General features: G+C 38.6%; 1 protein-coding gene across 2 annotated transcripts in view; it reads right to left on the minus strand.

Moving 5' to 3' along the window:
- FAM102B (family with sequence similarity 102 member B) overlaps positions 1 to 27384 on the minus strand; it is an 81424-nt gene that overhangs the window by 14984 nt on the left and 39056 nt on the right. For both annotated transcript variants that reach the window (XM_027856802.1, XM_027856801.1), the window contains exons 5-6: positions 24766 to 24812; positions 4013 to 4116 (exon numbers count right to left, since the gene is read on the minus strand). In XM_027856802.1, the coding sequence (XP_027712603.1) occupies positions 4013 to 4116; positions 24766 to 24812 (151 nt within the window). The remainder of the gene's footprint in view (positions 1 to 4012; positions 4117 to 24765; positions 24813 to 27384) is intronic.

The raw sequence follows: 27384 nt of genomic DNA on the forward strand, positions 1-27384 counted from the left end.
AAAACATAATAGATCCACTCTCAGACCCTCTGTTTAATTAAGACTCCCTCTATGATCCATGGTAATGAGAGTTCTGAAGGGACTCATACCATGTCTGATATCAGAATGAAAATAGCTGATCTTTATGTTTATTTGCCCATGTTTATTTACTTTTTAATGTTTCTCTTGACTTCTGTGTTTGAACTTCAAAGTTTCTATGGAGGTCTGGTCTTTCCATCAGGAATACCTGGAAGTCCTCTATTTCATTAAAGACCCATTTCCCCCTGTGGGATTATACTCAGTTTTTCTGGGCAAATTCTTGGCTGTAAGCTTATCCCCTCTGCATTCCGGAATATTGTATTCCAGGCTCTCTGATCTTTTGAACTGGTGGCTGCTAAATTGTGCATCATCCTCACTGTGACTCTTTGATACTTCAATTTTTCTTTCTGGCTGCTTGCAGTATTTTTTCTTTGATCTAGAAGCTCTGAATTTTCTGGGAGTTTTCATTTAGAGGTGATCAGCAAATTCTTTCTATTTCCACTTTGGCCTTTGGTTCTAAGAGACCTGGGCAATTTTCTTTTATGATTTCTTGAATATAATATTTAAGCTGTTTTAATTGGTCATGGCATTCATGGTAGTATAATGATTCTTAAATGATCTCTCCTCAATCTGTTTTCCAGATCAGTTGTTTTTGATATAAGAAACCTTACATTTTCTATTTTTAAAGTCTATTAGTTTTGCTTTAATATTTCTTGTTTTCCCACGGCATCATTATCTTCTGTCTGGTTCATTCTAATTTTTAGGGAATTTGTTGCTTGGGTTAGGTTTTCCATGTCTTATAACAAGCTGTTAATTTCCTTCCCAATTCTTTCTTCCATGGTTCTTATTTCTTTTCCGTTTTTTTTCCTTGTAGTACCCTCATTTAATTTATTAAAAACATGTTTTAAACTCTTGCTTCAACCCTTCCAGGAATTCTAGTCGAATTTGTGCTGAAGCTGTGCTTTTCTTTGCTTATAGCTGTTTTAAAAATCATTCTCTTCTTTGGAGTATGAGTCATGAAATGTCCCTGTCTCTCTAATAGTTTTATTTATTTATTTTTTTTGTTTGCTCATTCTTCCCGCCAACTTCCTAACTTCAGACTTTACATGGGAGCAAGACTATGTTCACTTCTGGAGGGAATGTCTGGATTGACCTTGTGTTCTCTGGATTCCTGCTACTTCTTTCTTGGAGGTATGGAGGTATTGAGTTGTTATTCCAGGATCTCAGGGACAGCTAAGGCTTCAGACCTACAAGCTTTCAGTGCTCCCAATGTGGCCTGATCTAGGGCAAAGTTTGATTGCTGCCCCTCTGGTCTGAGCTCTGCAAGTTTCTGTCCAGGGTTTTAGTTTGAAAAATACACCTGTGAGCTTGCTCCTGATTGGAGTTGTGGTACACTACCCAGTACTTAGCACAGTGCCTGGCACATAGTAGGTGGCTCAGTAAATGTTTACTGAATCGAAAAGACTGCAGTGGGACTATCAGTTACTTAGAAAGCGCTACTGGTTTAGAGCGATTGGTTCCCCTTTCGTCTGGGGTTCTGCCTTGGTTATTTAGCTGCATGTTTTAAAGTGAGTTGGAAGCTAGAACTGAGATTTTGGTCCACTGTGGGGAATTTGCTGCTTGTTTAATACATAGCCTACTGCTCAAGATCCTGGACCACCACCTTTAGGTACAAGTCTTCTCCTCCATATACCTTGGAAGTGACCAAGAACTGGACAGTGAACAACAGAACTGCCAGTAGGTCCCTATTCCTGGATCCTGTAGACGGTTGGGTATCTCTTCTTGCCCCAGTGCACAGTCTCTTCCTGTGGTGGAATGGTTTGCATGGCATACTCCCAACTAAACCCTGTGCCCACTGTCCACAAACCTCTCTGTCTTTCTCTCTATGCAGACCAGGGCTAGAAAAAAATGATTCACTGTGCTTTTTTTTCCTTGGATTTTCCTATCAGGACTCAGTCTGGTACCTTTTCTAGATCTGTTTGGAGGAGTTATGAGAGAGCTCAGTTGTATTTCCTGCTATTTCACCATCTTGGCTCTGCCTAATAAATGCTTGTTGATTGATTTCTCTTTGCCTTGACCTCAGCAACCCCCAGGGAAACTCTAGGCCCTTAACCCTGCTCTGACCAGCAGTTTCTAACTACTCTCAAGAAGACCCCCACATACCTCAGCAGTTTTTAATCACCCCTGTTCTCAGAAGCAAGGACATTTCTGTGACCTTGTTTTTGTAACATCTCAACACCTTCAACACTCCCTTCCTGCAGCTTGGCTGTTCTGTGTATCCAGACTATAGGCCCTCCTGATGTTTCCCACAACTATGCCTTGTAAGAATTCCCTTCTCCCCTCTTCTTCCCTCTCAACCTTCTTCACTGTCTGAATAAGGCAGCATGTTGTCCCGAATTGCATTTCCCCAACCCTGAATAAACGCCTCACTTTATTTACTAATCACCTAGTTGGTCTGAGTTTTTTAGGTTGACAATCTCTTTGGGTGTGCAGAGGGATTTTAACAATGATATCACTGAATTTGCTACTATGATTCTCCCTCAGTTAACTGTTTTACTTCTAACTTACATTGACTTTATGTAAAACTTTAAAATTTTATGTAATTAAAAAGATCATCTCCTGTGATCACTTCTTTCCATAATTTGGTCAAGAACTCTTCTCCTATATAGCTGTAAAAAGTATCTCTCCCTTCCCAGCCCCCCACTAAATCTTTACTGATATTTTCAGTTTCTTATATCACCACAGTATTTTATGTATTCCTTCCTCAATCCCTCCCATATGACAAGCAGTATTTTTTAGAGTAGAAAAAAGTCAGTACAGTTGATTGCTACATTGAAAAAGTCCCAAAACATGTGCAACGTGCAAACACAGTACATGCTCCTTCAGTTATTTTACCTGAATCTTTTTTTCAAGGTGGTCCTGTTACCACTGGCTCTCTTCTCAGCCTTAGTTTCCTCTCCTTATTGTTCCTTTTTCCCTTTAGGGTTTTGCTTAGTTCCTCTCTTTTGCTTTTATCTGGTTATGCATATATTCTTTCTCAGTCAAGGAGATTCCCCCTTCCTCTCCTCATCTTCAGCTAGCCCTACTCAATGGTTTTTCAAATTTTGTTTTTTGTGCTCCTTTCCAAGAGAGATTTTTCTCACTCTTTTCAGTATCCATCTTCTCTGCTTACTCTAGACTCTCACTCTTGTGTACCTAATTTTTTCAATGACAAACTTTTCTATATTTTAATCAGTACTGAAGAATTTATAGCAGGAAATTTGGGAGATAATGTAATTTTGGCTTAGAGAGGTTTGTATAATAAGAATTCTACTGTGCTTTATTAACCCATTAAAAGTATAACATCCATTTATAATCTGAAGTTTCTTATAATCTCAAGTAACTTTGTTTTTCAAAAGTCTCATAGGAAGAAATCACACATACTCTTGATTCAATGTTAGCACACTATTAGGCCTATACCTCCAAGAAGGCCAAAAGCAGAGAAGGGTCTCATATATACAAAACTATTTTGTAGCAGCTCTTTTCTTAAAAGCAAAGAACTGTAAACAAAGTGGACACTCATTGATTCGGGAATAGCTGAACAAATTGTGATCTATTAAAACAAAAGAATATTATTACACTAAAAGAAATATTAAATTTAAATGGTTCAGAGAAACTTAAGATGACTCATATGAACTGATGCAGAATGAAGTGAGCTAGTTATGTAAAAGAAAATAACACTGAATGACTTCAGAACTCCAATCAATTTTGACTTGGGAAGCCCCAGGTTAAACATGCCTTCTATGTCTTAGGAAAGAAGTAATAGACTAGTAGTATAGAATTAGTTATATATTTTCAGACATGCCCAAAGTTTGTATTTGATTTGTTCTGCTTGACTATATTTATTAGAAGACAGGATTACACATGGGGTCAAGAAGAATCATTTGGAAGTGATAGCAGTGTTTAAACAGAGCAATAATAAAAAAAAATTTTAGGAAGAATCTTAAAGTTGTACCTGACAACCCAAGGTGGATTTTGAGAGTCTCTCCACCCTTCCGATCCTCATGTAGCGATTCAGATTCACCGGCAATTGGTATATACATTGATGTGGAGGGAGGCCTGTAAGTAAACATTTGTAGGCTCAGTATTTATGTGTGAGCCTGAAACATTATTTTAGATTGTCTTTTCTAAATGTTTTCTCCAACCTAATTAGAAGCACTGACTAATCCCAGCTTTCCACTGGCATTTATTGTCTGTTTAATATTCCCCCGATACTATAACAAAAATTTTAGGTAATATTTGACTTAGTTTCTTTTCCACTTGCTTGGGATGTCTCCAAATCCCACAGGCATCTCAAACTCAACCTGTTTAAAACAGAACTCATTAAATCTATTGCTCTTCTGAATGTCTCTAATACTGAGAAAGAGACCACCAGCTTTCCCATCATCTAGCTTTGTAACGCTGGTGACATCATCAACTCCTCACTCTTATTCACCCTATATACCTGATTAATTGCCAAAATTCTTATTTTTATTTCTATAGCATCTCTCCAAATGTCCCCTTCTCTTTACTTACACATCCATTACCAACTCTCTCCTGGACTATTACAATAGCCTCCTAATTGGTCTCCCTTTCTTAAGTCTTTATGCTCTTCAATCTATCTCTAAACTGCTGGCAAAATGGTTTTCTGGTCTTACCATGTTACTTCCTTATTTAATAAATTCCAATGGCTCTCTATAGCCCTAAAAATAAAACATAAACTCTTCCCTTTGGCATGTAAAACTCTTTAAAGCATGGTCTCTTCCTAGCCTTCTAACACATTGCTTCCCAGGGTCCAACCACAGTGGTCTACTTGCTATTCTTCACCTGGGATGCTATCTCATGTGTCTGTGCCTTTCTACTGTCTTCATGACAGGAATGTTTTCCCTCCTCACCTTTGCCTCTTAGAATCTCAGGCTCCCTTTAAGACTCAGCTCAAACATCAGTTTTGGCAAGAGGCTGCTCTTGATCTCCCCAGCTGCTAGTGCCTTCTTTTCTAGGTTTACCTTGAATTTATTTTGTTTTGTATTTATGTACTTTGGCTCCCCATTAGAATGAAAGAACGTAAAGGACTGTTTTTGCTTTTAGTCTCCCTGATGCTTAGCACAATGCTTGGTACAAAATAGAAGCTTAATAAATGCTTGTTGAATCCTATTAGAGGGGATTCTTGTTTAGATACAAGGTTGGAATAAATGGCCTCAGAGGTCCCTTCCAACTATAAGTTTTACTGGACCAATTGGTTCCTTATCATCTTTTTGCAAATAAAGGGTCATGGAGGTTTTTTTTAAAATGAAAAGGTAGCCTCACTCTGTTATTTTACCTGTAGAAAATATGATGGCTTAGCATTTATTAATTTTTTGCTTATTTTGCGGCATACTTCTCAAGTCTCTTGCATACCTTTTTCCGTCAATCCTTACTTTTATTGGCAAATTGGCCTCCTGTTTTACTGAGAAGATCTAAGTCAGACATGAATTCTCTTATGTTCCCATTTTATTCTTAAATATATTTGGCTTCAAAACCAGCCTCTCTCTCCTCTTGTCTTACAGGAAGTGATATCACTCCTTTTTCAAAGTTAACACATTCATTTGGCTGTGCCTTCAATTCTGTCCCTTCCAGACTCTTTTGATTTCACTCTATAAAAAATCTTTCCTCCTCACAGCATCTTCAGTATTTTCTTAACTCATTTATCTTCCTCACCAGGTATCATACCATGGCATTTGTACCCCCTATCTTCATCCCCACCCCTACCACTCACCTTTTCTGCTTGACCCTTCTGCAACCATAAGAAAATCAATTCTATCCTTGCTCCTGTAAAGGATGTTTTTCCACTCCCCACCCCCTTTCCATTCATTATCCTGAGAACTTTCAAAACCAAAATAAACCTTCCAGGCCAACACTCCCCAAAGCGGTGTAATTTCCCCCCCATCAGAATATAAGCGGCTTTAGACCAAGAATTGTCTTCACTTTTGTATTTGTATACAAAGGGCTTAGTTAGCATGGTGTTATTGCTTCAGGTAACCCCATTTGGGATTTTCTTGGCAAAGATACTGGAGTGGTTTGCCAATTGTTTCTCCAGCTCATTTTACAGATGAGGAAACTGAGGCAAACAGGGTTAGGTGATTTGCCTAGGGCCACACAGCTAGTGCCTAAGGTCACATTTGAACTCAGGTCTTCATGAATATAGGCCCAATGCTCTATCCATGGCGCCACCTAGCCACCCACTTAACACAGTGCTTGGTACATATTAAACACTTAATAAAATGCTTTTTCATTCGTTCATTATTCTTACTCTCCAATAAACATTCACTGGAAACAATCCTCTACAACTACAATTCTACTTTTCTTTCCTATTATTACTAACCTTCCTCAACAAGTGGTCTACTTCAGTTAACTTTAGTTCCAAAATGAACAATTCTCTCCTTAACTCCCTGCAATCTTTCTTTCACTTCTACCATAGTGTTGAAACTGTATCCTTTAAGGCCATCAGCCTCTTAGTTACCAAATTTGGTCATCTTGCCTCAGTCGTTACTATTCTTGACCTTTCTACAGCTGATACCATTGATTACCCCCTCCTTGCCAAAACCTTTTCCTTCTTTATTTTCCATAACAATCACTACCCTGGTTCTCTTAGTTCAAATATTATCTTCATATATAAAATGGGTATATTTTATCTTCCAGGGTTGCTATGCAGATCATATGAGTTATTCATGTAAAGAACTTCCTAAGGTTCTAGGTGTGTGAATATAAAAATGTCTTCCTACATATTGATATTACCATATATGCTTTTATATAAACATTTTCTATATACACATATATGTATACACACATACATAAAATGTCTCTCGTTACTAAAAATCTGCATGATGTAACAGAAAGTGTTGATGTGGAGTCAGGAAACCTGAGTTTGAATCTCAGCTTTGAGATTTACCAACTGGTTGATCATGGGTCAGTTATTTAATCTCTATCCCACAATTTCCTCATCTGTAAAATGGAAAAGTATATTTTTCCCTTTTAGGGTTGTTGTGAGTAAAAGACTTCAAAAACCTTAAAGCACTATGTAATTGTGTGCTATTATTATTGTCATTTGTTACCCCTCAGCATTTTTCTGTCTTCCTCCTCTTGTCTCCCATTTCTCTCAGTGCTCTGTCAGAAATCTCACCTATTCTTCTAAATATTAATGTCTTTGGGGATGAATTTCAAATTAATATCTCTAGTCCTGATCCCTCTCTGGACCACCACTGTACATTTCCAACTGTAATATATAACACTTTCATTATGCTATTTCTCTGATCTAAAATGTATGGCTCCCCCATTGTTTACCAAAAAAATTCTAAATTTCTTAGGCTTATACCGAAATCCATCCACAATCTGGACCCAACTTATCTTGTCAATGTAATCTTCCATGATTTCCTTACACACAACCTCCATTCCAGCTATGCTGGCTTATTCATTGTCCTTCAATTGTACCTGTTTTTCCTGCCTCTATGCATGGGATTTTCCCCTCAGCAGACTCACCCTCTCCTTTCTATTTTTTTAAAAATATTTTTAGGTAATTGGGGTTAAGTGACTTGCCCAGGGTCACACAGCTAGTAAGTGTTAAGTGTTTGATCTGAGGCCGGATTTGAACTCAGGTCCTCCTGTCTTCAGGGCCGGTGCTCTATCCACTGCGCCACCTCTCCTTTCTATTTAAATCATGTCCATCTTCCAAAATCCAGCTTAAGTCCCAGTTTCTCCATAAAGCCTTCTCTCATCACGTCATCTGGAAGTTGACTCCTCCTCTGAACTACAGCACTTACTGCTTGTACCACTCACTTGGAATTTATATACTGCCTTGTGTGTAATTTTTATTTGTCCCCATGTTCTTATCTGACCAGTTACACTGTGACTTCCTGGAGGGCAAAGAATGTGTCTTAAGTGTCCTTTTAAAAAATTGACCACAGTGGGTTGGCACATAGCAGGTGTTCAACAAATGGCTGCTGATTACTTGGCAAATGACAGTCATTTCCAAAACTGACTCGGACTATTGCTGTGTTTAGAGACAAAGTATATAGACAAAAATTACTATTTGTCAAACATTGTACTTGTGGGGATAATTGGGGATATGAAAGAAGAATAAGACATGGTTCCTATTCTCAAGGAGATTATGATTTATATGGGGAAATAAGACAAAGTCACTTTTAACAGTAGGTAATCAATTGTTAGTGTTAATACCAAATATTGTGGAGGCAGTAAGTGAGGAGCTTTTTCTAGGAGTTTGCCTGAGAAAGGGAAAAGGGATTATAGGATGATACCGTGATGGTACAGTAAGGTCAAGGGAAGATTTTTTAAGGATAGGGAAGAGTTAGGTGTGTTTGAAGAAGTCAGTAAGGAAGCTTAGGGAGAAGTTGAAGGTACCAGGTGAAGATGATTGAAGTTTTCGCTCTGCTGGAGAAGATGGGAGAGCATGATAGCCGGTGCCCAGTAGCAGAACCTAATTGCAGGTAAAATATTTGAGAGGAAATAGAAAGTTGCCTGAATAATGAACCTGCAAAGGTCATTAAAATGACTATAGTAAATATTGCAAAAAGGCAGGGAAATTGAGAAGGGGGGACTTTTTTTGTTTGTTTGCTTTAGGGAAAACGATTATTTCAGTTTGGATGCTTTGGATTGAGTCTTCAACTACTACCTCTTGAAACTGTAGAAACCAAGAGCTGGGAGAGAGCTCACTAGTCATTTAAACTTCTCAGCCAATGCAGAAATCCCTTCTACTACATTCCTAACAGGGAATCAAGCAGCAACTTAATACTTGAACACCAGTATCTATAAAAAAGGTCATTCTAGTTTTCAGTAGCTCTAATAACCACACAACAAAAGTGTAAGCACCTACTGCGTGCAGCACTGTGATGACTGCCAGGGGAAACACAAAGGTCAAATGAGAGACGGTGTCTGCTCTCATGGAGTTTACAGTCTTACATGGGATAAAACACAAATACTAAGTTACAATATACAATATTGTACACTATAAAGTTACAAACCAAAATGCTGTGTGGGATGACTGAAAGAATTAGCAAAGGTTTCAGCAAAGAGATGGCATTTGAGTAGGGCTTCAAAGGATGGATAGGAATTCAGCCAGTGAAGAGGGGGAAAAGAAGGCATTCTAAGCCAACAAATGCAAAAGGGTGGGAAAGTCCAGTGTGTGTTCACAGAATAGTCCACTTTACCAATAACATACGGAGTATGTGGAGGCCAATCATTGGGAAAGCTTTCTTATAATGGGTTAACATCCTCCAGCCTTTACCATCTCTTGGCTCTAGCTCTCCCTTTTGGAGGTGCACAGAATTAGGTCCAATGACACTGTTTAAAACATCTCAAAGCAGAGAAGTGTGATAGTGGACAACCACTGGGTTTGAGTCACAGCTCTTCTACTCACCATTTGAGGCCCTGGACAAGTCACTTCACCTTTTTGGGCTTTGATTTCCTCATCTGTAAAATGAGGGGGTTGGGCTCAAGCCTCTTAAACTGGGGGTTTAAGAAGTGCTGAAGGGGTCATGAGTGGAGAAAGTTTAAGAAGCCCTAGTAAATAAATTCAGTGTGCACCTCACTCTAAATCTGATTCCTCTAACTACTCTCTTTTCTAGCAAAACATCCCTAGGTTCCTTTAACCATATGATATACACCATAAATTCTAGGTTTTCAAAATTATTCTGGACACATTCTATGGTGTCAATGTTCTTTTTAAAATGTCAAACCTAGATGTGGTCTGACCCCTTCAAAGATCAAGGGGCCCTTCATTTCCTTTGCAAGTCCCCATGGAAAAGCATTAGGTAGAGGGGGCATGCTACTACAAAAGGAACATTATAAATTGGTTGAATAAAGTTAAATTTGTAGGACTTTGTGATTAGATTTGGTTATAATGTATTAATGATGGTACTGCAAAATGATGTTGGCTCAGGCATCTTTTAGTGGAAGGTGACTCTGGTTCCCACTTTAGACACTACTTATCACTTCTGATTTTTCAGCTCTATGATCTAGATTTATAATGATTGATTATGGTTTGCCCATATGATAAGTGTAACCTTTACTTGAGCAAGAATTTCTCAACTACAATTCTGACTCGCCTTATTTCATGAAGGCTTCAGATAGTGCACGAGACCATAGCCCTACAAGTAAAGCTAGGAGAAACCATGGGTACCCTCCAGCAGTAACTGTCAGTATTTAGGTCTAGAATACTGTACTTCAGGAGGGATTAGGCTATGCAATGACACAGAACACAACGCTTAGCGGCAGGATGGCTACTCTGTATGTAGGCTGGACAAGCCTAGCTGCACACCTCTATGGGTTGGAAGGAGATGGAGTGTGGGGGTAGGTGGAGGGGAACAGGGTGGGGACACCTAGTACTTCTGTGAATACTGCCAAGAAATTCCTGGTTGGCGCATAGATTTCCCTGGGTTCACTGCTCAGCTGAAGTTATTCTTTGACTTGTGTCCTTGGGAATTCCATGTCAAGAACACCAAGGTAGCTTTCTTATCCTTGAACTATGGGGCAGGCCACCATCAGACCCTACTTCCTGTGTGGCCATTCCTGTATAGACTTTGAAAGCTACTGAAGGAACTTTACAAGTTATTAATATCTTAACCTGCCAATCAATAGATGTGTGGTTCAAGCAGGAGGGACCCCACTGTAGAACATGCCAGCATTTCTACATTCTGGCTCAGAACCTCCAGTGAGACCAGCATACATAAATGGGCCAATCTGAATAAGACTTGGTAGATCTAGTTTAGGATGAATTGGGCAACATAGGGCCAGCAAAGACTCTCTACTGGCTCTCATCCATCAGTGCACTTCAGCATGTGGGTGGACTGACAATAGCCTTCTTGTGAGTTACATATCCCTTGATCATCAACCCTCAGGCCCAATTGCTCAATCCAGAAAGACCCATGAAGCTTAAGGAGGTAGAGTGACCCAAACCGAACCTAGCTAAAATACGGCCTAGAGCACGGAGGAGGAGGTATGTTTGTTTTGTAGTCTGCCAGACCCCAGTTTAAGGCACACAGAGATAGGAAAACATGTGTTCCAGCAAGAGGCCCACTATCAGAGAAAAACCTTCATTCTCCTTTGGTCTCTGACAATCCAGAACAACATTGTTCCTGCTCCTCAACCTGGGACTACCAGGAGACCATCTACTCCAAGTCCAGGCTTTGGTGGACATGGGAGTCTCCACCAACTTTTTATACACAGAACTGGCCCAGACTACAGCCCTGACTGAACCTGTAGATAGTAGTGGCCATCAATACAGCTAGCCCTTATGACTGGGCTAACTCAGTAAATTCAATCCTCATGATCCCGAGTTGGGAGAACATGAGAAATACCTATCTTAGACATAAAAATCTCCTATATATACTTTCACTTGTTCTGGGGGATCAGTACCTAGCTTGGCATAATCCAGACAATTCTTATGATGTAGAGATGATTTTTATCCTACCGTACAACTGGCTGGAAGAGTTACAGGGAAGGTTAAGAGGCTACTTCTTTAGAACTAGACACCTCACACTGCCATATCAGTACCAGAAGTTACAAGTGTATATAATACCACTGAGGGCAGTGGTTGTCTATGACTAGTTTGGTCTTCAGTGCCCCTGTCTAAGGAAAAAATATTTGAGAACTGTATCTATAGCCACATCTATGTATCTATCATTTGTGGGGAAAAAGAAAAATAGAGGTCTAAGAGCCTGATAATAATGGCAATGCCATTACTGGAGGAGATCAGCACCCTTTGCCCTTTACCTTTGAATTGTTATCATTTTCCTTCTGACTGAAGTAGCAGATTTAGCTGAAGGATTGTCTTTTCAGAATGCTGATCTTTTCCCTCTCTTCCTGTTGGGCAAAAGAACACACAAGAGCACCTCTGCTCCACCCTGGTGGCCGTACAGGAGGCCTTGTTGGACACATGCCCAGAAATGTTTGGTAAATAATTTCTATTCTCTTCTCAGGAGTATTTGTCTTATATCTTTAGGGGCTATTGTTATTAAGGATTATATTGTTATTTTACATATGTCATTCTGGTGAGCTTGTATGTTTGTTACTGAGCTACAAATTCTCTGACTGTCCATGTGCTCCAGTTCTCATTAAATACCTTTTTCTCACTCTCAAGAAAATTTGTGTGTTTAGTCAGTGGGATTCAGCCAACTAACATTCTTTTTGCCCACTGCTGAAAAAATTCTAAAGGTACAGAACAATGGCCCGTGACACATCTGGGGTGTCTGAGTGCCATTAACAGATGAAGTGGTAGAATACATAGGCAGGATCTTCCCAAAAGTATATATACTTCAGTCTCTTTGAAATTCTTGGTGAGGAAAAATGAGTAGTCCGAATCAGAGGTAGCTTGGAATTAGGGTTATAGAAACAGATGTCATTTGGAATGCATACTAACCCTGAGGTTTTCTAGCATGATATGAACTCAGATCTTTCAGAACTTGCTGGACGAGGGACAGCAGTTTACCTTTCTTATATTTTGGCCTCACGGGACCCTGGCCAGCACCTTGGTAAAAGGTATCCTCCAGTACCTGCACCAGAGCTACCTGTTCACAAACTCAGTAATTGTGATTTTGTACAAGAGGAAAGGGGATTCCTGGAACTTATTAAGTAATGGGTCAGGGGAAAGGAATGCTGTACATTGGAATGGCCATGTGATGACCAGAAGAAATATTGCAATGGGAGCTCCCAGTAGTTACAAAGGACAATTTCTTAACTTTAGATATTGCAATTACTGTTCTACCCCAATTGCTCCCGTTCTGACTGTATTCTTCACGAATATGCCCAAGTAACCAAAGACCTTTGGTTGGACTGCTACCTAAAGAAAGTACCGTTAGGGAGTTTAGATGATGATTGGTCAATGTCTCAGGGCCATGACATCCAGACTCATGGTGAACAAGAGTTGAGATGGCAATGGAGTATCCTATCCTCAGCTGGTACCTCTCCTCGGGTACTCTGGCCCTGTATGTATGGAAGCTATCAGAATGACACAACCATGGATAAAGCACTGTGGACATTTACAGTAGCATTTGAGGCCTAGTACATCAAAGGATCATAGATTTGGAGTGGGAAGGTACCTAAAAATTACTTAGTCTAACTTTTTCACTTTACAGATGAGAGAACTAAAATCTACTGAGATCAAAAGAACTGCCAGCATACCCCCGCCCCCAACAAAATCAAACCAATAAAGTGGGTGTTATTTCCCCACAACCACTTTAATTTTCCACTGTGTATATTCCAGGCTGAGATAATCAGTGAATGTGGTATGCCCCCAGATACCCACGTAAGGGTTATTACGGCCCTCCAAATTTCACAGCTCAACCGTGACTAAATTTCACTGATCTGATCTGCGATAAAAGATACAATCATACATAAGAAGATTCATACATCTAGGAAGAGTTAACTACCAATCAAATTGCAGGGACCACCCCTTCCCCAGCAAGAAAAGGGGTGGTTTCAGAAAGTATCTCTCCCTGATCCAGGTTGTACATCCCTGCCTCAGGAGGCTCAAAGGACAATGCTGTGGTTATGCCAGGCCAGCCTAGCAGGAGGAATTGTTTAAGACATTCTACGAATAAGAATTCTGGTGGCTCCACCATAGATAAATAGAACACACCCATGCAGGTTTGGCCCAGTGTATAAGATGATAAAGCCTGTTAGACTAGAGGCAGAAGGCCTGAATTCAAAGTCGTGCTCTGCTACCTGACACCTGTGTGACTTGAGGCAAATCACTTTGCTCTGTGGGTCTCAGTTTCTTCTTCTGTAAAAGGAGTAGATTGGACTAGATGATCTCTGAGGTGTTTTCCAGCTCTAAAGCTAGGATTCTATGATCCTGCATATATTCTATGCAGGAATTAAAGATCCTGTAAAGGAAAGACCCCCCCCCCCCCCCCCAGGCACGATGGTCTAGTGGTCTGCTGGAAAGAGTGCTGGAGTTGGAGACAGGCAAGCCTTGGGTTCAAATCTAGGTTGTGATCACCCCAAAAGACAGACAGAAATGGTCTCTAACATAGAAGGAACCAGACACAAGGTCCAAGTAGTAGTCATGGAAATCTGTGTCAGACCTGGGGTGGGGGAAACTCAATTTGAATGAATTCCTGTGTTTAGAGATGGGGAAAAAGAGCATAGAATAAATTCTGACTCATACTTTTCTAAGTCTCTGGGATTACTCACTGTTATCAGTATAAATGACATGCCAATAAATCTTGTGACTCAAAAAGTAAACCCCCAAGTTTCCAAAACACAGTTCAACTGCCTGACTGCCCTTGAGGTCATGTGCTTCCAAAGATTAATCAAACAAATTCCTTCCCATTACAGAAGTCTGCATTCTTGGCTAACCACAGCATGCAGGTACAATGATTCATTGATATCCTTGATAGATATATTAAAAATTCTTTTGTTTTGTTTTGTTTTCCTAGGCATCAAGCAGAGTATAGATAAAATGTTTTTATTTTCTAATACATGAGAAGTCAGATTGTATTTCCTTTCAAATCTTCATAGAATGATGTATAAAATGTTGGTCATTAAACTGTTGTACTCATTATTTATTTATTTTTGTACTCATTATTTTTAAAAAAATACTGTTGTACCTATTATTTTCTCAAAATAGAAAAAAAATTATTCAGTGAGGCAGCATGGTCTTATGGAAAATGTCAGCGCTGAAAGTCAGAAAACCTGGGATCTAATTCCATTTTTAAAGCTGACTGATTAGAAGTCCTTGAAGAAAATTTCTCAGGCTCTTGTACTCCATAAAGCCCATCACTAGTAAAATCACTCAAATGAAAAAGAACAGTAACCCTTAAAGAATCTAAGTAGGAAAAAATGTAGCAATGTGATGAAGGATTCTATTAATTTAAGACAAAATTTAATTCAGTCTTTGATTCTTAATTTGTATGACTGATTCATTACTTCATATATACCTTGTGATACCTTTCCTAAGTTGCTTATTTTTAATCACATTCCTTCTTTTGTTCTTAACTTTTTAGCACATATAAACATAAGCACTGAAACAAGGAAAAAATCCATTTCATTATTTTTATGAAATAACACTGGGGCACTGGATATTGTGGAATTGTTGTGAGAATAAAACACAACCTACTATTCAAATCACACACACAGTATTTTTTTTAGTGGTGACGTGAATAAAGAGAGTGACTTGGCAAATTACACTCAGTAGAATAAAAAATAATAAAATTATCAGGTATAATTTTAGTGAACTCATTTATAGAATGATTCTGCAGTAAAAAAAAAAGAGAGAATCTACAATGAAAAAAAAATTATCTTAAAATCTCTGTTCTTAATACTGAGTAACTAAAATGAACAACCTTAGTAGCTGATCAGAATAAAGAGTGTCATTATAAAGACATAACTGGAAAAAAAAGCCTGGCTGGACATGCAATGAGAGGTAACTAAAGGAACTGGTATCCAGACAACATCAAGAGACAGAGGAAGACCTTCAGCACATCAAGTCAACCACCATGAAAGGTTTAAAGGAGGACAAATCACCCAGAATGGACTGACATCTGCACTGCACTGAGGGAGTACCCACACTGATGAGGTCACAGCTCCATCCAAGTATAGCATAAAAATTCTTGTCTTGCTTCGAACTCTCCAAAGTCCACAGCAAATTTGCAGAGAGAACGAGATGAGAAACTACATTATGAATTGGTGAATTTTATACTAGTAACTGACTACACGCCAAATATTATATAAAACCAGCACCATCCTCACATTTCATTATGCTATCACTCATGTACTATGTGGGAAGTAGCAAATTATATCTGGAGTTGATATTGAAGATACTATTTTAATTCTAGGAATATAATTTTTAGCTTTGATTCTGTTTACTACTATTAGTAAAGACACTTTCAATTCTGTCATGAATGAGGCTCATGCTTGCCATTTTCTTAAAGATTAGAATTATGCATGCATGGTTCCTTACAGTACATTTAGTAGCTCCAACAATTTTTTTTAAAGAAAACTCAATACTGTTTGTCCAGTATTTTCATATTTTATCTTTTATTTATAAAATATTTCAATTCTAATTCTGCACACCAACATACTATAATCTTATGAATATTGCTGAAATAATGTAAAGCTCAGTTAACTCACATTTATTTCTAACTTAGAGTTGAAGTATATACCTGATATGCAAAATACTCAAGTTTACCTATGTCAAAAGTGACAAAGAAACATAAGAAAAATGTTTTCACAGGATATATACATCATATTTCTATTTCACTAAAGGGAGATGGGATGAAAACATCTGGCTCTGATTCACAATTGCAGTTATCAGATATTCTTTATATGGCTATAGCCCTGAAACAACTTGCCTCCTCTTTACTACTCATCGAACAACTCCACATCTGATGATTACAATTAAGGAAAAACCATGGTAGTGCAGAAGCTAGGATAGAGAAGAACAAAGAATTTGTCCCACCCAAAAAAACAAAGGCTTGGTTTCAGAGGATCAAATCTAGTAATTATTAATAAATATAAGACAGTGGTTCATATTTAATCAACCATGTAAAACTGGTTCTGAGAGAAGAGAGAAGTTTAGTTTGCTCTAAATTCCAATATGGTAGCAAAACAATAAGATCAAACATAATTTGAAAGAGGAAACAATTAGGTTTTTCTGATTCTTAACTTTTTAGAAGCTGAGGTCTTTGTAAGGGAACACAATTTTAAAAGGAAGAAAAGGTACTACATGACAAGAATATCTTACATACATAGGTGGTAATACTTTAAAGTTTTTAAGTTGCTTTCACATACACTATTATTTTGATTCTCATAACAACCTTGTCAGCGAGGTAGTATTATTCCCATTCCCTCCAAAACTGAGGCTGTGAGAGGCTGGGTGATTTGCTCAAGGCCTCACAAGAATCAGGAGCACAGATGAACTAGAATCCAGGTCCTCTGACTCTGGGCTCAGAGCTCCTGCCAAACATCATGCTGCCCCCTACTCAAGTGCCAAATAACATTATAACTTGAGAAATAAGCCTGACAATAGCAGGTTTTTACTTCTGTGCACAGGAAGACAATTTGGGTAGGATGATAACCCAGTGTCCTGAAATTCAAATGCAGAAAATGAAACAATAACTTCACAATGAGACATAATAAAATTTTCCCTAATCCAAAGAATTTTTTGGGAGGGGATCATCTTAAATCCTTCTTATCTCAAGGTCCCAAGCTTTTGTTGTGTACCTTAAAATAAGTATAACTCCATACTGATGCAGTGGGTAGAATGTTGGCCTTGGAGTCAGGAAGACTTGAGTTCAAATCTTCCTCTAGAGATTTATTGGCTGTGTGACCCTGGACAAGTTATTTAATCTCTCTCAGCCTCAGTTTCCTCATTTATAAAATGGGAATAATAGCAACTACAACAACAACATTATCATCATCATCATCACCACCACCACCACAATAGCTAACATTTATATCACATTTACTATATGCCAGGCATTATCCTAAGTGCTTTACAATTACTATCTCATTTAATCCCTCATAACAACCCTGGGAGGTAGTTGCTATTAATATTCCTATTTTATAGATGAGCAAACTGAAGCAAACAGAGGATAAATTGCCTTGCCCATGATCAGAAAGCTAATAAGTGTCTGGGGCCACATTTGAACTCAGATTTTCCTGATTCTAGGCTTGGCACTCTATTGTGCTACCTACCTGCCCCTTATAGGGCTGTTTTCAGGATCAAATGGAAGTTACCTGTAAAATGCTTTGCAAATGTTAACACACTATATAAATCCTAACTATTATCAACTATCAGAATCTTATAGAATTTAACACTTAGGAGTGTTCTTCATATATTTTATTGTAGAAGAAGAAGAAAAAGGAAGGTAAGAAACAGTTAAACTTAAAAGCCTTCAATGCCCTCTATGGTCTGGTTCTGGCTTTATCTAATACTACACTCACCACATACTTATCTGAGCTGCAGCCCAACCGGTACTTGCCCTCAGAGTACACGCCCTACACTCGCCTGCCTCCATGCCTTTATTCATATCATTCTCAATACTGAAATTCCCTCACCACACACATGTTAGAAATCTACCTGTTCTTTAAAGCTCAGCTCAAATATTACCCCCATATGAAGCCTTATTAGCTGGTAGTACATACAGAGGGCACTATAAATAGTAAGTGGTTAAAAAACTCATTGAATAGAATTTCCTGATGTTCCTATCAGTCCCAACCTTGGACTTCAATAGCATTTTCTAACCTTCTTAAGGTATTATTTTATGTTACATACATTAGCATGTATCACAACCCCTTTTAAACTATGAAGGAGGCAGGGACCTGTCTTAGTAAATTCTGAATCCTCCCCTTTTCCCCCCAGAGCTGAAGTACTTGGTATGATGTTCTGCATATAGGGGGGTGTTTAATAAATGTTTAATTAAAGAACTTCCCTCTTGAAAACATACAAGTGTGTAACAGATCTTTAAAAAGTATGATATAGAAAATCTGAGAAATAGATTTTGCAGAGGATCTGAAAAAGCTATCTGGTAGGAAAGAGGAACTGATAAGCAGCAGAAACATTTTGGATGGGACACAGCTTTTCTGCAGTACTAACCCTTAAGACACAAATGTCTTAATCCTACAGTGAGTATATAACTTAACCATTCATCCTTTTCAGTCAGCTGAAAGTGGGGGAAAGTTACATTGCAGTGGTTTCTCTTCAACCCCCAAAGTGTCAAAAAGCAATAGGTGAACTGGGGCAGCTATTGACTGAACTCCTCTTGCCTTGGAAACTTTGTACTGAATAAAAGAAATCTCTATGCTTACCTTTGGCTAATTTGAAGGGGCACTAAATGAATTTAATGTTAAACTAAAGCAAAAATCAAACTACTACAAACTCATGAGAAACACTATACCTGCATAGGATATTAGTCTCCAAGAACAAATTAATGTTTAAGTTTAAATAGCTGAATAACACTCAATATGGTTTCATTACTTCAGGGAGCTAAATGGAAAAAAAAAAAAAAAAGCACAATTATTGAATCTGCTTGTGCTTAAATTTGGCCTGATCTAGTTGAATATATAAAATGCTACATGGCTTTTAAGAAGTGCTAGAAAATCATGCCACAGATTTCACAAAACCATTTGGAAATAATTTGTCAGACAGCTGTTGTTACCAAATGGAAAGCTGCATCATAATTTCTCTAAAGTGGCTAAGAGAATCTGAGACTTTGTGATCTGGTCCATGGTGGATTTTTAACATTTTTCATAAATTTTCAGACAAAACACACTGTGCTTAAATCTTCAGAAAATTTACTTCTGACACTATCAATTTAGATTGCAATCCCTAGCAGGCCCCAAGGACCAACTGGTGATGGAGCTCTTCACACTGACAGCAGGTAGGCTGGTCCTCAGATGACTATGTCTGGGCCTTTACTCAAAGTCTTTCCATCTTGTTAAGTCTTAGCAGAGCCTGAACTACACTCTCCTAACCTTTAAGAACCCAAGGTCAGGTCCACACAACAATAAAGCATTAGAGTAAAACTGAAATGGAGGCTTCAGAAATTAATTTAAGAATTTTAGGGGAAAAAAACTTCCTTTAATTCACTGAATCCTTAAGATGTTAAAGTATTAAACCATCTTACTAAAATACAGTCAAGAATATAGTGATGCCGTTAAGCACTCAACTTGCAGTTTCTGAGCTTCAGTTTTTTTTTTAAAACAACATGATTTTTGGGATACATAGATACAGCAGTTCATGATGAGTTCTAAAGGTCCTACAAATATTAAGGATACTTACAAGCTCTGTGTGAGTCAGCCCTTCCTTGGTTAATCTTAACTACAGCATTGTTTTGTCAAAAATACCTATAAGGATATCTTACATCAGAAATCTCAATTCCAAATGGTTTTGAAAAAGACATTGAAAAGAAACAGATTAGAATATCAAGAAGACATGCTACTATGAAGATGGCACAAATGAGAGGGTGGAGAGCATGTGGGTAAGGATCAAAGGAGAGAGAAACAGCCGTGAGACTATTGTAGGAATATACCACAGACCATGAAGAAATGAACAGTGAGCTCCAGAAGTGGGTCATGAAACTGACAAAGCAGCATAACTTAGAGGCAGTATGCCATTGTGGACAGAGTGCTGGACTCACATGGAGTTAGGAAGCCCTGGGTTTGAAACCTCTCTTTGATCCTCCCCAGTCATTCAGCCTCTCTGAGTCTTAGTTTCCTCATCTATAAAGTGGGAGGGCTGTACAGGATACTCAAGGAGAACTAGCATGTCTTGACTTTTGTCCTGCCACTGGACTTCAATGACTCTGGAAGACAGTCTGAGGCTGACGACTTTGTGCAGCTTTGCCTCACTGAAATCCAAGTCATCCATGAGTCAATACATCACATGTGATGTCACTGGTCCTTTTGGAAAAGGAAGGACAAACAACAATAAAGTGAGAACAAGCAGCACCTACATTTCAGAGTTGTTGTGTGAATCAAATAAGAATAAAAACTGTTTTGCAAATTTTAAAATGTTATTTATAGATAGATACATAGATAATCACTTAATATTATATAGTAGTGATCTGGACTTCAACTAGCCTAAAATTTTCCAATCTTCCATAGTGTGCTCTTCTTTCCTCTCCTCTCTACTCCCCCCTTTCCTTTTCCCTCCCTTTCTCTCCCTCATGGTCCCCATTTCTCTCTCTCTTATAAAAGCAAAAGAGATGATTGATTGATTCTTGACTTGCCTTGATGATAGTTTCATTATTTGAAAAGTGGTTGCAATGAGGGAAACTATTACTCTGGTCCTACGGATTCTGGACAACAAGGAGGAATTGGGGGCTGCAAAAAAATTGCACTGACAAATTTGTTTTTAAAAAGGCGTACACAGAGGGGCAGCTAGGTGGTGCAGTGGATAGAGCACTGGCCCTGAAGTCAGAAGGACCTGAGTTCGAATCCAGCCTCAGACTAAACACTTGACAGACACTTACTAGCTGTGTGATCCCGCGTAAGTCATTTAACCCCAACTGCCTTAAAAAAAAAAAAGCATACACAGATATTGAAAACAGGGTGGGTAAGTAAAAATGCTACTGGATGCTATAAAAATGTGAGCAATACAAAAGCTCAAGAGAAGCCCTTGGCTGTGATAAATGCTAAGGACAATGAAGGTCAAATAATTATGCTGGGATCAAGATAAAGATCAAATGAAGTATGGAATTGGTATTCAGGGTAGATAGGATGATAATAACTGACATTTAGACAATGACTTGAAATATATTGTTTCATTTGATTTTCAAAAATAACACCATGAATTAGGTTGTAGTTCAGTCCTTTGTTTTTGAAGAGGACCAATGACATCACAGGTGATATCTTGATTTACCTGTGAACTGGATTTAAATGAGGCAGAGCGGGGCAGCTAGGTGGCACAGTGGATAGAGCAGGCCCTGAAGTCAGGGCCTGAGTTCAAACCCGGCCTCAGACCAAACACTTGACACTTACTAGCTCTGTGACCCTGGGCAAGCCACTTAACCCCAATTGCCTTAATAAATAAATAAATAAGCAAATAAATAAATAAATAACTAAGGCAGAGCTACACAAAATCATCAACTTCACTCTCTCTTCCAGAATAAAAGCCCAGTGGCAAGACAAAAGTCAAGATGACCAGTCATGGCCCAGGATGCAGTGGATGACCTTGGCTTCTTCAATGTCTGACCGAGCTCTAATGGCTGCACAGCACCTGCTTCAGTTGTCTTCATGGCCACTAGAACAAAATGTTCTCAACTATTCATTCTGCTGGGGGAAGTCTTCACACGTTTGGGGTAGACAGTCCCCTTAACTCACCGACAGGTTTGAGGCCTGTTGGTTACCCTCAACCTGGTTTAGCCTGTCCGCTGAGACGGTTTTACCACAACGGTGTGACTGTTGCTCGTGCTACAGCTTCTTAGAATCACACGTGAAAGCTGGGAGATAGGTAGGGGGGATGGGCAGCTCTGAAAAGGGTTCAGCAAGCTACCCCTCCCTCCTTCTCCAGAGCACTACAGGTATTAACTTCCCCAGAAGTCAAACGATTTGCTCTGAGCTATACCTGCAATTCAGAGGCATCAGAGGAAAAATCTGACCCCGTTTTTCCTGATTACAATTCCAGCACTCAGAACTATTCAACTGTTCTTTTGTCTGCCAAGGAGAATGATCTTTACACTACAAAGTACTGGAAAAACTTGGTTAATAAATGTGTGTTGAATTGAATCAAAATGATTTAACATGTGCAAGCAATGGGAATACAGAAACAAAGAGGAGAAATAGTTCCTGTATTTAAGAAACAAATTCTAGCGGGGAAGGGGGAAGGGGAGAAGGAAAAGTAAGAGATAATCCAAAGAGGGAGAGAGGATTAACAACAACGGGGCTCACATGGGTGGTGTGATCCTTGAAGGAAGGTGCAATAGGATCCCTGTGAGCAGACAGAAGGGGATGGATGCAAAAGATATTGTCAGGGTGAAGTTAAAGAGGCTAGGGAACTGAAAGGAAGGACAGGGCATAGGAGAGGTATGAGACAATGATGTCTATGATGTTGTGAAGCCAGGTGACTGGAGATTAGGGCTGAATTGGTTAATTGTGAATTGAAACAAAATAAATGAAGCGATAATAACAAATACATTTTTAAGGTTCTAATGTACAAATTCTCACAAGAGGCAAGTGAAATATGTGTTAAGCTCCTATGGTGCACAGAGCACTGTGCTAGAAGCACAGTGAAATAAAATTTAGATAAGTCAAAGTACTACCCTCATGAAGCTTACGATTCTAGGAAGAGGACATGACACATTTTTTAAATGGCCATTGTTGTTGTGTGTGTAATAAGTAGTAGTAGAAGAGACCTCATTTAGAACACGTATGACTGGAAAAAAAAAAAGGTGGTCTGGTAATGGGGTGAGGGATAAAGGATGGGCATCTTTAGTACTATACTGGGATCCAAAGGAAGGTCTCTAGTACCGCCATCCTCTATGGAAGATTTATGAAAACACATGAACAAGAATTGTCCTGAATGAGTACAGTTACGATTCGTACTGGTGGTAGAAATATCTTACTAGCTGTGAGGCTCTGAGAGAATTACTTAACCTTTGCTTGCCTCAGTTTTCTTATCTATAAAATGAGGAGAATAGCACCTACCTCTCAGAGTTGTTGTGAGCATCAAATGAGATGATACTTGTAAAGCATTCAGCACAGTGCCTGGCATAAGGTAGGCACTATATAAATATTTACTATCACTATTATATCAACAAAATCACAAATCCATCCAAGTATAGGAAAGATACGCATTATTCATGGGGCGGGAGGGGAGTCTGAGTGAGGAAAGAAAGTCTAGATCTGTGATTTCACTGGTAGAAGGAAATTTCAGTGAGGAAATTCTCTCTGCCAATTCAGATCACCTCTTTTACAATTTATACTTTTAAGAGAATTGCTAGGGGCCATTGAGAGCATAAAAAATGACTTGTCCTGACCAGGTCATTCAGCCAGTATGTTTTAGATACAGGACTTTAATGTAGGCATTCTAGACTCTAAAGCAGGCTCTCTATTCACTTCACCATTCTCTCTCTCCAAATATATGCTATAAGCGTTCCTAAGTAAATATTTCTCTTATCTTGGAATCATATTATCTTCTCTGAAATCTAAGTAACTAAGTGTATAGAGAAAATGTGTCTAGACCAGAGGTTCTTAACATAGGACCTGTGAATTTGTTTTTTACAACAATGTTCTGGAAATCCCCTCCACAAGTAGTAGACCATTCTCTGCTTGATCATTTCCCCTGATGGGAGAAAAAATGACTTCAATTCAAAAGATACCTTTTAAGTACTCAAATCAACATCACCATTGCTGGAAAGGCAGTAGCAATCATTTGCTCTGTGACTTCAGTCACCACGTACTGCTGTAGGCTCCTTCCTGGCTGCCATTCCCTCATGCCTCCCCAAAACCAGGGATTTTGAACCTGCAGCCTGGGAGTTTATTTTAACATTCTGATAACTGCATTTCAATAAAAAGGAATTCCTTTGAAATCCTATGCATTTTATGTATGTATGTACTTAGGTAAGTAGGTACACACCCACACACACACATACACACACATATATGCATTTTATTTGTCTTCCCCTATTAGAATACAAGCTCCTCGAGGGTAAGGATGGTTTTTGTGTCCTCAGTACTTAGCACAGTGCCTGTCATATGGTAAGTGCTTAAAAAATGAAAGAATTTCATTCATTCTTTTTTTTACTCTTTTTTTTTTAGGCAATTGGGATTAAGTGACTTGCCCAGGGTCACACAGCTAGTAAGTGTCAAGTGTTTGGTTTGAGGCTGGATTTGAACTCAGGTCCTTTTCTGACTTCAGGGCCAGTGCTCTATCTACTGCACCGCCTAGCGCCCCCCATTTCATTCATTCTTAAGTATCTACTATCTCAGTTCACAAAGAAGTCCATTTCACTTTCAGACAGCTCTTATTGTCAGAATGGTCTTTCATACACTGACAAGGGTATGAATCTGTAAGAGGTATTTAAGAGGTAGATCAAAGGAAACCATTTTGAAAAGACAAAAGACCTATCAGCTCAATATAAAACAAAATTATTTTTTAAAGTGAGTTTCCTTAAATATTCCTTAATTTTTTCTTAGTTGTACACACGATAAAAATTTAAGTATAAGCTTCAGACACGTTATTTATTATTAATACTTCAGTAGAAATCTCAATGTACTTATTGTACATAAACTTACGTTTTAAAACACGGATCACCAGACATGAGCTGCATACTGATTAAGACCTAAGGATGACAAAAGCAAATGTTTTAAAAGAAGCATCTATTATACACACAGCTTCATTAAATTATGTTCATTACACTAAGCCAATTAAATGACTACTTTATATTGAAAATACATTTTGGTATCGATAAACATGAAATTTAATGTTAAAAACCTAATAGACTCAGAGATGGGAGTAGAGCGGAAAAAAACAAAGACAGATATTCCACCAGTAAATTTTCTTTCAGTGATCTCAGTCAATGCTTCCTTTGTCTGTGCATGCCTTAGAGTCGATTAAGAAAAACTAAGCATAGGAACAAAGTATAATGACTTAAGAGGAAGGGGAATAGAAAATCTTTTAAAAAACTTAATTCAGAAAAGACAATATTGAAGGAAAAAAGAAACTTAACTCCTACAACTCTAAATGTGAATGCCTTAAACAATCCAATGAAACAAAAAGTGACAGATCAGATAAGAAAACAAAACTTCATAATTTATTGCTTATAAGAAAAATATCTAAAAAGCAAAGTCATACATAGAATAAAAACGAGAAGGTGGAACAAAATTTGCTATGCATCAGGTGAATCCAAAACAGTAGCATTTGCCATCATGCTATCACACAAAGCAAAACTAGATAGTCTAACTGGAGGGCAGGGTCATGGGCTCCTGGGCCTCAGTTGAAGGAGTCTCAGCCCAAACTTGTCCCTATTTCTCACCAGCTACACCACTTTGGACTTCTCCATCTCTTTTCCCCAGTGAGGGGACCTCCTTTTCCTCTGTCCTCCATTCTGCCTTTGTAGCTTCCTCCATTAGATTGTAAGGTCTTTGAGGGCAGGGACTATCTTTGTTTTTACTTGTATTTGTATCCCCAGAGATTAGCATAGTGCCTGGCACATAGTAGGTCCTTAAAAAATGTTTAGTGACCAACAGACAAAAACCATAGACAACATACCAACTAACACTAAACTTAAAGAGCATGAAGCAAAAATTAACTGAACAGCAAAAAGACATTTATAACACAGTAATAGGGAGGAGACTTTAATCTTCTTCTTTCAAGAGGATAAACAAGATAAGCAAAAGGTAAAGTAGAGAATTAAACAAATTACTGGAGAAATTAGACCTAAAAGGTTTATAATGGAATCACTTAAAATGGCACATTTACAAAAATTGACTATTAAAGTGCAAAGAAATTGCAAATGAATATAAAAAGGCAGAAATACTAAATACATGGAATAGAATTACTTTAACATTCTTTAGAGACCATAATGCAATAAAAACAGTAATCAATTTGGGGAGCACAAATAAAAAAGACAAACCTAAATGGAGACTTGATAATGATATTATTTGGCCATGCTCAGTCTTCTCCAAAGGTCTCCCCCAAGTCCATGCTCTTGCCCCACAGCATGAAGTGAAATACTACAACATGGTGGAGTGCTTCTGCTCCTTGCAAGTTTTATAGGTAATTTTCTGATGCTACCCCCAAAACTGTGTTGCTACCATGTGGATGCAGCATTGTTCTACCACACTTATAATGAGAGTGTAAGCTTTCCAGAAGTAATTTTTACGTAGCTAGAACATGATGCATGTGGGATTTGACATTATTGTATATTGGGCAGTCAGTCACTGTCTCACTCACATCTTCTGAAATAAAACCAGCTCCATTTGTCCCAGTCTTCTTCCTCTCCTTTCTTTTACTGTTGAACTTCTTGACACCTGCTGCCTCTGTTTAACTGAATTACAGAGTTATAATATGTGAGAGGTAGAAGGAATTTAGAGTTCCAACCCCTTTATTTTATGATGAGGAAAGTATGGCTGCTAGCTGGTCATGGGTGGCCTACTTTTGTAGGCACTTAAGAGTCTGAATGAGAACCTCATTTTTTGGGGGGAGCTAGACAATGGGTTAAGTGACTTGCCCAGGGTCACACAGCTAGTAAGTGTTATGTGTCTGAGGCCGGATTTGAACTCAGGTCCTCCTGACTCTAGGATTGGTGCTCTATCCACTGCGCCACCTAGCTGCCCCAGAACCTCATTCTCTTGGCTGCCACTTCAGCGCCCTTTCCACTATACCATGAGCATTCCAGCTGGCTTCTGGAGGCTGAGCAGCTTCACAGAGAGGAGCATTTACATAGCCTGATTTGAGTATGAGTAGTTCAGCAGGTACAAAAAGGCCTCAACCTCTTAGTTCAGCCAGTCTTTCAGTCACTGGGCCCATTTCAACTATAAACCTAGATGGATTCACAGATGGAGGGCTCAATAATTTTCTCCATCAAACACAATGTGGGTGGTACTGTGAATACTGTAAGCAATTTGCTCCCCATTTCTTCTTCAATGGTCTTTAATCTAGGTTTCGATTCAGTAGTAAAAAAGCATTTCTCAATGTCTCCAGTGGTCTCTTCACTGTCAAATGCAATTGCTTCTCTTAAATCTTCATTCTTCCCAAGATTTCTGTTGTATTTGATGAACTATTGACCATTAACTCCATTCTTTCTTGAAATCCTCTCCTCTTAGCTTCTATACTATTGTCTCTTTTTGTTTTCTTTTTATTTTTGACCACTCCTTTCTTCTTTTCCTCCTTCTACCCCTAACTAGAGGCAA

Source organism: Vombatus ursinus, unplaced genomic scaffold, assembly GCF_900497805.2.
Source record: "Vombatus ursinus unplaced genomic scaffold, bare-nosed wombat genome assembly UNPS02011613.1, whole genome shotgun sequence".
Taxonomy (NCBI): domain Eukaryota; kingdom Metazoa; phylum Chordata; class Mammalia; order Diprotodontia; family Vombatidae; genus Vombatus; species Vombatus ursinus.